Source organism: Ursus maritimus, unplaced genomic scaffold (genome assembly GCF_017311325.1).
Source record: "Ursus maritimus isolate PB19 unplaced genomic scaffold, ASM1731132v1 scaffold_2, whole genome shotgun sequence".
In the NCBI taxonomy this organism is placed as follows: Eukaryota; Metazoa; Chordata; class Mammalia; order Carnivora; family Ursidae; genus Ursus; species Ursus maritimus.
The window spans coordinates 100,988,712-100,998,065 of record NW_024424452.1 but is presented as its reverse complement, the minus strand read 5'-3'; the positions used below and the strand labels follow the sequence as shown (position 1 = coordinate 100,998,065).

The window sequence follows — 9,354 nt, the reverse complement described above, 5'->3', positions numbered from 1 at the left end:
GCCCAGGAGGAATAGGGCTGGGCCACAGGACAGGCTGGGAGAGCAGGTTTGACACCTGACAATGGCAGAGGGAAGGCCTTACAGTAACTCTGGGAGGGAAGAAGAGGCCTTTTCCAGACTCTTCCTATCTGTAGGGCCCCAGATAGTCCTGGCGGGGTGGGGGGGGAGGTCACAGGAAGTCTCCAGAGAGGGCTCAGTCTGCTAACTCATGCTGCGCTATTTGCAGCCCAAACTTTCTCCCAGGGTGCTGGGTGGAGTACATCCTCCTGCCCCAACAGACCTCCTACCTCTGCCCAGCCCTCCCTGCTGCCTGGCCTGCCAGGTTCTCCCCAGCCCCCGTCACCTCTGTTGAACTTCTGTTCACCCACCGAGACCCCCAGCCAGGGTCAGTCTCATCCGTGAGACTTTCTTGATAATCTTGGCTTACGGTAATCATTCTCTCTCCTGCAGAGCAATTTCTGTGCTTCGGTTGGGGGGGTTATTGGTGGATTGCTTCTCTTTTTCACTAGATAGTAGGTATCTTTAGGGCAGGGACCCTGCCTCGTCCTGTGAACTCCCTAGTTCCTGACTTGCTGGTCCATTGCAGTTGCTTAGCAATGATGTATTTGCTCTTTGGTTGGGGTGGAAGTGTGGGCGGATGGAAGGTGGGGTGGGCTGGCAGCGAGGCAGGTTGGAGGCTGGTAGAGCAGGTGACTAAAGATGATTGATGGGGGGGGCGCCTGGGTGGCTCAGTCGGTTGAGCGTCTGACTCTTGGTTTCGGCTCAGGTCACGATCTCAGGGTCCCGGGACTGAGCCGCAAGTCGAGCTCCACACTCAGTGAGGACTCTGCTTGTCCCTCTCCCTCCCCCTCTGGTCTTCCGCCTGCTCACTTGCTCTCTCTCTCTCTCAAATAGATAAATCTTTAACAAAAGATGATCGCTGGGTGGGCAGGGAAATGGGGGGTGACTGAGTTGATGGGTGTTTGGATAGACAGGCGGCTGGGTGGGTAGGTGGTGAGTGAGGAAGGAGATGGATGGGTGGGTGACTGGTTGTGAGAGCCTGATTGGTTCTGTGAATGCAGAGTAACTGGGGGGCAGGAACCCAAAGTCGAGTGTATGGAGTCCCCTTGCTCCCCGATGAGTGAAAGCTGGTTCTGGAAGGTGAGGGAGGCTTAAAGAGCTCCTGAGAAAGGAAGCTGATACTGCTTTTCTAGGTATAATCGGTCTTATTTGTGGCACTCCCCCTCTGAATGGCTGAGAAATCCCATGGGTTGTTGAGAAAGTCTGAGAAAGTTTCTCTGGGATTGTCCATTGATGGATGTGATCTGAGAATCCAAGACCAAAAAGAAAAAGGAACTTGTCAAGTGTATCCATCTCCTTCAGGCAGAACTGTGCCCACTCTCTCATGTTCCTAGTCACCTCTAGAGAGGGAGGCCCCACATTCCCACTCTGGATCCCAGAGTCACGTCTAACCCAGTGGTTGTCATCTGCAGTGGTTTTGACCGCCCTGAGAGACATGGTAAAGTCAGGAGACACTTTTGGTTGTCACAACTGGGAGCCGGTGCTAAGGCATCGAGTGGGTAGAGGTCTGGGGTGTTGTTCAGCCCCTATAATTCAGCACAGCCCCTGCACATGGAGTTACCTGGCTGAAATGTCAGTGATGCCCAGGATGAGAAACCCTGGTCCAATCCAAATCCCTTTAGTCCCATTAGCTGAAATTTAATACACATGTAATGTGAACCACAACTGTGAACCACGTTTAAAATTGTCAATTTTTAAAAAGATTTTATTTATTTATTTGAGGGAGAGCGAGAGAGAAAGCACAAATGGGGGAGAGGAGCAGAGGGAGAGGGAGAAGCAAGCTCCCCCCAGGACCCTGGGATCATGACCTGAGCCGAAGGCGGACGCTTAACCGATTGAGCCACCCAGGCGCCTCTAAAATTGTCAATTTTCTGTAGACGACATACCAAGAAAATAAAAAGAAACAGGTGATCAATTTTAATAATATATCTCATTTTCCCAGTATATCCAAAGTATTATCATTTAAACGTGTAATCAATATGCAGAATTATTAATGAGATGTTTTACAGTCTGGTTTTCATATCAAGTCTTGGGAACACATGTGTGTCTTACAGCACGTCCCAGTTCAGCCCAGTCTCGGTTCCAGTGCAGTTCCGGTGGGGTTCCAGTATGCTGAAGGGGACCCGCCCCCGCCCCACTGACCCACACAGCCCAGGCCTAGACGGTGCCTGCTCTCTTCTCCCAGCCCCGCAGGGGTCTGGCTAGGGACTGGGGCTCCGGGGATCCAGGGATCCGGGGCTCCGGCCTGGGCTGCACTGACCCTCTCCCCTCCCCCCAGCCTGGCCAGGCAGTGGACTCTGGAGGATGAAGAAGAGCAGGAGCGCGAGCGCCGGCGGCGGCACCGAAATCTGAGCTCCACCACGGACGACGAGGCTCCCAAGCTGGTCCAGAACGGAGACACACCGGCTGCCCAGAGGTGCTCGGGTCAGGGGGAGGGGACGGGGACGGGCTTAGCGGCCCCAGACAGACCGAGTACAGCAGGGTTGGCCTGCTTAGGGAATGTGACGACGGGCCTAAAGATAAGCTCCGCTGGCTGGGCTGTCCTCCACACAGCCAGGCTCTGCCCTCCTCGGAAGCAGAACCACGTCTGTGGATTCCTACTGTCCACGAGCCAATACTTTGCTGCACCTGGGATGGATAGAACTCAGTCCTTATGGTATCCCTGAGACAGAGGCATCGTTAGCCAGCTTTACAGATGGAGAAACATCTCAAAGACATGTCCGAGAGTACATCGGCGACTTGCTGAGATCGCTTACCCTATTGGGAAGCTGAGGCTCAGACAGTGAATTAACTTGCCCCAAACGACATGGAAGGCAGGGGGGCGAGGGAGAAAACGAATCTCCGTTGGCTGGAGGCCGAGGGCTGTAGGTTTTGGACAGTCTTCTCATGTTCCTCTTGTTCCTTTGGGTCCCCGAGGGAAGGGACAACCAGGCGTGCACCCCAGGGGCTCCAGTCCCGTGGCTGCCACGTGACTAACAGGAGGTCAGGGTGGCCCGTCAGAAGCTTTGGTTCTACTCCCAATTCCACTGCTCATTATCTGGGTGACCTTTGACAAATCCCTGAACGTCTCTGGTCTTGACCTAAGCTCTAAGGGGCGAAGACCGCATTTACTCCTTTTGCCCTCCAGCGCCCAGCACGGGGCCCTATAAAGTAATTGTTCAGTGTTTATTGATTGGGTCTGAACACAGTAGAGTTGGACCTTATAGGGGTTTATCAGCTTTTTAAAACATGGTGTGCTTTGTTCAGATGATTTCCTGGAAACCCAGTATGTAAAGCAGATAGAAGTGATCCTTGTTTAAGTGATAGTTGGCAGGGGGTGGGGGGCTCTACTTCCTCACCCTCTCCCTGACAGCCCTGGAAGCTTCCCCATGGGCTCAGGTCACCCCAGGGTCTCTCCCAGCTCTGATAGCCTCTGATTCTTATCTCCCACCCCATGTCCCATCTTCTGGCCTAGACTGCCGAGCGTGGAGGAAGCAGAGGCGCCCAAGCCACGAACCTCAGGCTCTAAAGATGAGGACGAGGACATCCAGGCCATCCTCAGGACCCGGCAGGAGCGGAGGCAGAGGCGGCAGGTGGTGGAGGCTGCCCAGGCCCCCAGCCTGCCGGAGGCAGAGGAAGGAAGGGACAGCTCTGGCCCAGGGCAGGCCAAGCCGCAGCCCCTCACGCCCAAGAAGGAGGTGGAGCTGCCACCCCGCCGGAGACTGAGCCGGGAGCGGCGGGGCCCCTGGGCCAGGGAGGAAGAGAGCTTGATGGGCCGAGAGTCCGAAGGCGGGAAGAACGAGGCCTCAGAGAAGCCCGCAGTCTCCGAGAAGCCCCCTGTTCCAGGGAAGACATTAGTACTTGGAAAGAGACTGGTCTCGGAAGAAAGCTCCAACTCAGAGAAGGCCCTGGGCCCTGAGAAGATGTCTGTGTCAGAGAAAAGAGCCATCTCAGAGAAGTCAGTTCTAGAAAAAACAAGTGTGTCGGAGAAGCTCCCAGCCCCAGGGAAGACATCAGACTCGGAAAGGAAAGTAGTTTCTGAGAAAGCATCGCTCTTTGAGAAGTCTCTGGTGTCAGAGAAGACCCCGGCCACCGAGACAAAGCTGGCCCTAAAGAGGGCGGCCGCCCCAGGGCAGCCCCAGGCAGGGGGTCAGCTGGCCTCTGGGGGAGGCCAGCCCCCCACCACCACAGGGCAGAGGGGAAAGGTCCTCCCTGAGAAGAGCCCGCCATCCCCGGCCGAGCTGGAAGAGCAGGGGGCGCCGGACCCTCCGGCTGTGGCTTCCCGCCTCCCGCCCATCGCATTCCAGGTTGGCAGTGCCCCTGCCCCTCCCAGCCCTGCACATGCCCCTCTTGTCCTGCCCCAGGTGGCCTCTGGCTCCCTTGCTGTTTCTTGTCCTCTCACTATGGAGGCTGACTTGGGCAGTGTCCTCTCTCCCTACCTGCTTCTAGTCACCTCGTCACTGTCAGAATAGACACTAAAGCAGGGGCAAGCTGCTGGCAGCTGAAAAGGGCATCCGTGGTGTGACAGAGAGCACCTGCCACCCTGCACCCCGTCCTCATCCAGGGCCTGGATTTCAGGACACCAGCAGCCTTTTGGGAAGCCTCAGGTCCTTCTAGAGTTCTGCTAGAAAGTTCTGTCTGGTGGCCTGGCCTCACAGAACTGTGTCCACCATCCCCACAGCAGAGGTGGAGGGGCGGGAGGCAGCAGAGGGAGACACAGGACTGTTTCCTTCCCCGCCTTCCGTCTGCAGCTCCTGGGATGAGCCAGGCCACATGGGGTCCCTATGGCGGCATGGGCTTTGGGCCACCCAGACCTCCTGTGTGACACTCCCCCACTCCATCCAGGTGAAAATCCCCAGCAAGGAGGAAAAGGTGGACACATCCTCGCCCACCCAGGCCACCTACAGCAGCTCCCTCAAACGCTCCAGCTCTAGGACCATCTCCTTTCGGGTGAGAGCACCTTTGTCTCCAGTCCACCGGAGGGCAAGCCGGGGAAATCAGCATTTTTACAGCATCAGGGCCTTAGGTTAGCTGTCAAACGGATCCCTTGGATAGAGAGGGGTTTTCAATTCCCAGGGTGCCCGAGAGCGGATGACTTGGATTAACTGAAGGAGAGCAGGTTAAGGACCCAGGGGGTGGGTGTGGATGAGACTGAGCAGCCCCACCTAGTGGTCAAGGCCAGAGCTGCAGGAAGAGGGCACTGGGCAGGTTGAGTGGCAGGGGCCCCACGCCTGCCTTCAGCAGTTCCTGATGTCACCCAGGAGGCTGGTGCAGGAGGGAAGGGTAGAGCTCTCCTAGAGCTCCCTGCGCTGCCTCTGCTCCAGTAGTACAAGGTGTATGGACTGGGGACTCTCATCTTACCTTCTGATATTTCCTCTCAGTTCCTTGGTTCGCTGGGTGGTTCATTCATTTTTGACGGACTATGCTTCGTGCCCCTGATGTGTGCCAGGCCCTGGGGAGGAAGCTGGAGGCCTGGTGTTGATCAGGGGTGGTCCCCACCCAGCAGGGCTCACGGGCAGTGGGGAGTCAGACAGGAAAACAGATGGTTGAGGTGATGGTGGGTGGGGGCAGGTGTCTCCCAGACGAGAGGAAAGCCTTTAATGGAGGTTTGGTTGGGGGTTAGAGGAGGAGGAGGAAGTGTTCAGAGAGCTGAGCCCTTCCCTTGTGGAGGGCCCTGGCCTCCTTGGGACTCTCACTCATCAGAGCCTTTCCTTCTTGTTTCAGATGAGCCCCAGGAAAGACAACTCAGAGACAACCTTAACCCGCAGGTCAGGGGCCTGGAGGCTCTGGCTTGGTCTGATCTGGTCACGTTCAGCCTGTGTGCACTGAGCCCTGCAGCGTGTACTCGCAGGCAGGGCCACAGGGTACCTGAGGGGAAGGTGCCGGCCTCGGCTAGGGCTCCAGATCCTGCAGGGAGATGGAACTGACACGAGGGACAGAGGCCCAAGGAGATGGAACAGGGAGGGAAGGGATCAGGGAGAGCTTCTTGGAGGAGGCAGGGCTTGGGTGGGGCTCTGAAGGTAGAGGAAGTTGGGGTGGAGAGGGGGAGGAGGGCCTCGCAGGAGGGGGGCTATGAAGAGTGCAGGGCTTGGGCGGGGCTCTGAAGGCAGGGCTTGGGCGGGGCTCTGAAGGTAGAGGAAGTTGGGGTGGAGAGGGGGAGGAGGGCCTCGCAGGAGGGGGGCTATGAAGAGTGCAGGGAAGGGGAAGCGTCTGCTTTAGCAGGCCTGATGCAGGGGGCAGGGCCTGGGAATCTGCATGTTCCACAAGCATCCCCATGCCCCGTAATTTTGATGCAAGTAGTTTGAGGACTGTGTTTTGAAAAAAAGAAACTGAAACGGGGTCTGAAAAGCAGTTGTGCTTACGTATTAGGAATTTCATGCCCTCGTGCTGTGTCCTTCTGCCCCTAAACATTTGCAGAGGGCCACTGTCCCACGCTAGGCCTGGGGTGACGGTGGCAGCAAGGGGGTCCACAGATGAATGAGACATGGCTGCTACTCTCCAGCACCTCACATCGGACCAATAAACATGCAACAGCCCCCAGCAGGGAGGTGCAGGGCCCTGGAGTGGCTGCAACAGCCCAGCCCGCGGGAGCCAGAGGATAGGTCACAGAGCAGTTGACTTCCGAGTGGGCCTCGAAATAGAGGGCCCAGCACAAGTCAAGGCACAGAGGGTGAAAAGCGTGACGTATCCGGTTAACTGGCACATAAGCACATGGAGAAAGGGGTTGGGGCAGGGGGGACGCTGGTGTCAGGAGGGGAGGCAGGGACAGACCACGAGAGCATTGTATGCTGTGCTAGGGAGTTTGGTCTCTGCCCTGTGGCCTGAGAGGTTTGAGTTGGAAAGACAGGATCGGCTTTGTTTGGGGTGGGAGTGCTCTGGCGGCAGGAGGGGGAGAGCTTGGGGTGGCAGGCAGAGGGAGTAGGGGAAGGCAGGTAGGTAGGGGAAGATTCAGGAGACCTGTGAGGTGGAAGTGACATGCCGGGGAGGAATGGCAGATACCTCTGCTTCTGGCGGTGTCCTGCTGAGTGGGACGTTTCTAGGGAGGTGAGGAAAGTCCCCGGACTTTTCTAGTAGATTCCACCTTGGCCAAGTCATGAGAGTCTCATTCAGCGAGGGGGGCCGTCTTCTCTTTGTCCAGAGGGTGGGTGGGCACTACTCAGGCTCTGGGCAGGCTGAGGGCAGAGGTCTCACCTGCTTTGTCCTGTCCTGTCCTCCGGCCCCGCAGTGCCAGCATGAGGCTCCCGGCGGGCACGGTCAAGTTAGGGGAGAAGCTGGAGAGATACCACACAGCTATCCAGGTGGGCAGCGCTCTTGTGGAGGGGCCTTGGTACTTGACCAGCCTGCTGGGTGTGGGGTGCGCGCCTCACCTTCGTGGGTCACCCGTTTGTGTTCTGTGTTTCCAGAGATCAGAATCCGTCAAGTCTCCTGGCGCCTCCCGCACCGAGTTCTTTGTGGCTCCCGTGGGCGTAGCCAGCAAGCGCCACCTCTTTGAGAAGGAGCTGGTAGGCCAGAGCCGAGCAGAACCAGCCTCCAGCCGGAAGGTGAGGGGCTCAGGCCCAGCCGGGTGTCTTTAGGCCAATTAGGCAGAACCGGACCCTGGCTGTACTAGAAAGCTCCGTGTTTCCACGGGTCCGTTTTGGCAGAACCCACCGTTGACGCGAGTTGCCATTCCTGAGCCCGGCTCCTCAGCTGCTCACAGCAACCCCTGGGGGAGGGTTGGGTGCCTTCCCGGGTGTATGTGGCACGTGCTGAGTGGCTCCGGGGGCGAGGTAGAATCGTGTCCTTGTGCCAGGGCCTCTGAAGACGCCGTGCTGTTGCCAGCGGCTCCAAGCCCTGAGATGCCAGCCTTTCTTTTCAGGAGAGCTTGAGGCTTTCAGGGGTTGTGACATCAAGGCTCAACCTGTGGATCAGCAGGACCCAGGAGTCTGGGGATCAGGACCCCCAGGTACGTTCTCCTTCCCTGAGATCTCGTGCTGTGGGCCTTGGGCGGCGGAGTGAGCCAGCCCTGAGGGAAACGGAGACATTCTGGGAGAGGAGCCCATGGGAAGTAGGGAGCGCTAAGCGTGTCGCCGGGAGGCAGAAGAGAGGAGGAGTGGGTCTGGTGTCTTCCCTCTCAGGAAGGGGGGGGGGGCTTGGGGATCGCAAGCCCCTCCATAGTCTGCCTTAGTCCGCCCCCACTCCCACCACGATGTCCCCAACCAGGAGGTGCGGAAAGAGTTGGCAGCCACCAAAAGGACCCAGTGGGGAAAGAAAGCAGACTCCTCCCTGGACGCCGAGGTGAGGGCCACAGAGGGGTTGGCCCTGGGGAGACCCCGCCCCCCCCGCCCCCCACCCCCAGCCCAGCCCTCCAACTGCATAGTCCCGGTATCCAGAATGTCCCGATTCTGCTCTCAGGCTGGTTTGACCCAACCTCGAGAACACTGGTTGAACCCCTGAGCTGGCTTCTCTTTGCCCGCAGCTCTGCAAAACCCCAGCGCCCTTCAACAAGCAGGTTTGGGATTTCTGACCTGTGTGGGTGTGGGCCTGGGCCAGGGGATGCCTTCCTGTCCAGAGACCCCTTTTCCCTCCCAGCCCTAGGAGCCTCCTTGTCTTTTCTGACAGACCTCCGCCCCACAGGTGTGATGAGCCCTGCCCGGACCGACCAGCAAGTCTGCATCTCAGGGGCCCTCCCTCAGGCCAGGCCCTGCCGCCAGCAGCACCCCCCGTCTCTCATCGCCCCTGCTCGCTCTCTGCCTCTGGACCTGGGGCCAGGGGTGTCGGGGAAACTCAGCCACCTCCTTCCCAGTCTAGCATCTGGGGGCGGGTGTGCCCCGGCACCTTCTCGTCCCACTGCAGGCACAGCAGATCCTGGGACCCAGTGTCAGCCCAGGGCGCAGCACTGGCTCTCGTCAGCACCATGTGGCCTCCACGGCCTGTCCAGAGGTGGCGTCCAGGTCCTGCTCACTTCAGGGTCAGGGCGGTGCTGTCTCTGGAGAACTCCAGGGTCCCCTCTGCGATCTGCTCGCAGCCGGTGCCTCCATGTGCCTATGATGTCTGTCCCTCACTGAGGCCTGGATCCTCGCACCGCAGTCCCTGGAGCCCGCCTCCAGCCTGCTGTGGCCCTCGGGCCAGATCGTCCGCGAGCTGTGCAGTGTCTTCCGCGTGCCCCGTCTCCCTGCTTTGTTCGCCTCTCACGTCCTTGGCCTGCTGCTCCGGCCGGGAGCTCAGTGCCGTTTCGTGGAACCCCTTCACCCTGTCTCTGAAAAAGCTGTTCTCAGGAAAGAGCTGATAAACTCATTCACTCTCAGGCGTGACTAATAAGACCTTCAAAGTGGA

The 9,354-nt window shown here is 58.4% G+C and overlaps 1 protein-coding gene across 1 annotated transcript; it reads left to right on the top strand.

Annotated features, from left to right (window-relative positions):
* Positions 1-1,116: 1,116 nt before the first annotated feature.
* Positions 1,117-9,354, top strand: LAD1 (ladinin 1). Its single transcript, XM_040634511.1, has 11 exons — positions 1,117-1,140; positions 2,211-2,476; positions 3,515-4,346; positions 4,885-4,989; positions 5,764-5,807; positions 7,265-7,337; positions 7,443-7,580; positions 7,898-7,984; positions 8,242-8,316; positions 8,434-8,530; positions 8,656-9,354. The coding sequence occupies exons 1-10, from the start codon at positions 1,117-1,119 to the stop codon at positions 8,473-8,475; spliced, it is 1,686 nt and encodes a 561-aa protein (XP_040490445.1). The 3' UTR covers positions 8,476-8,530; positions 8,656-9,354.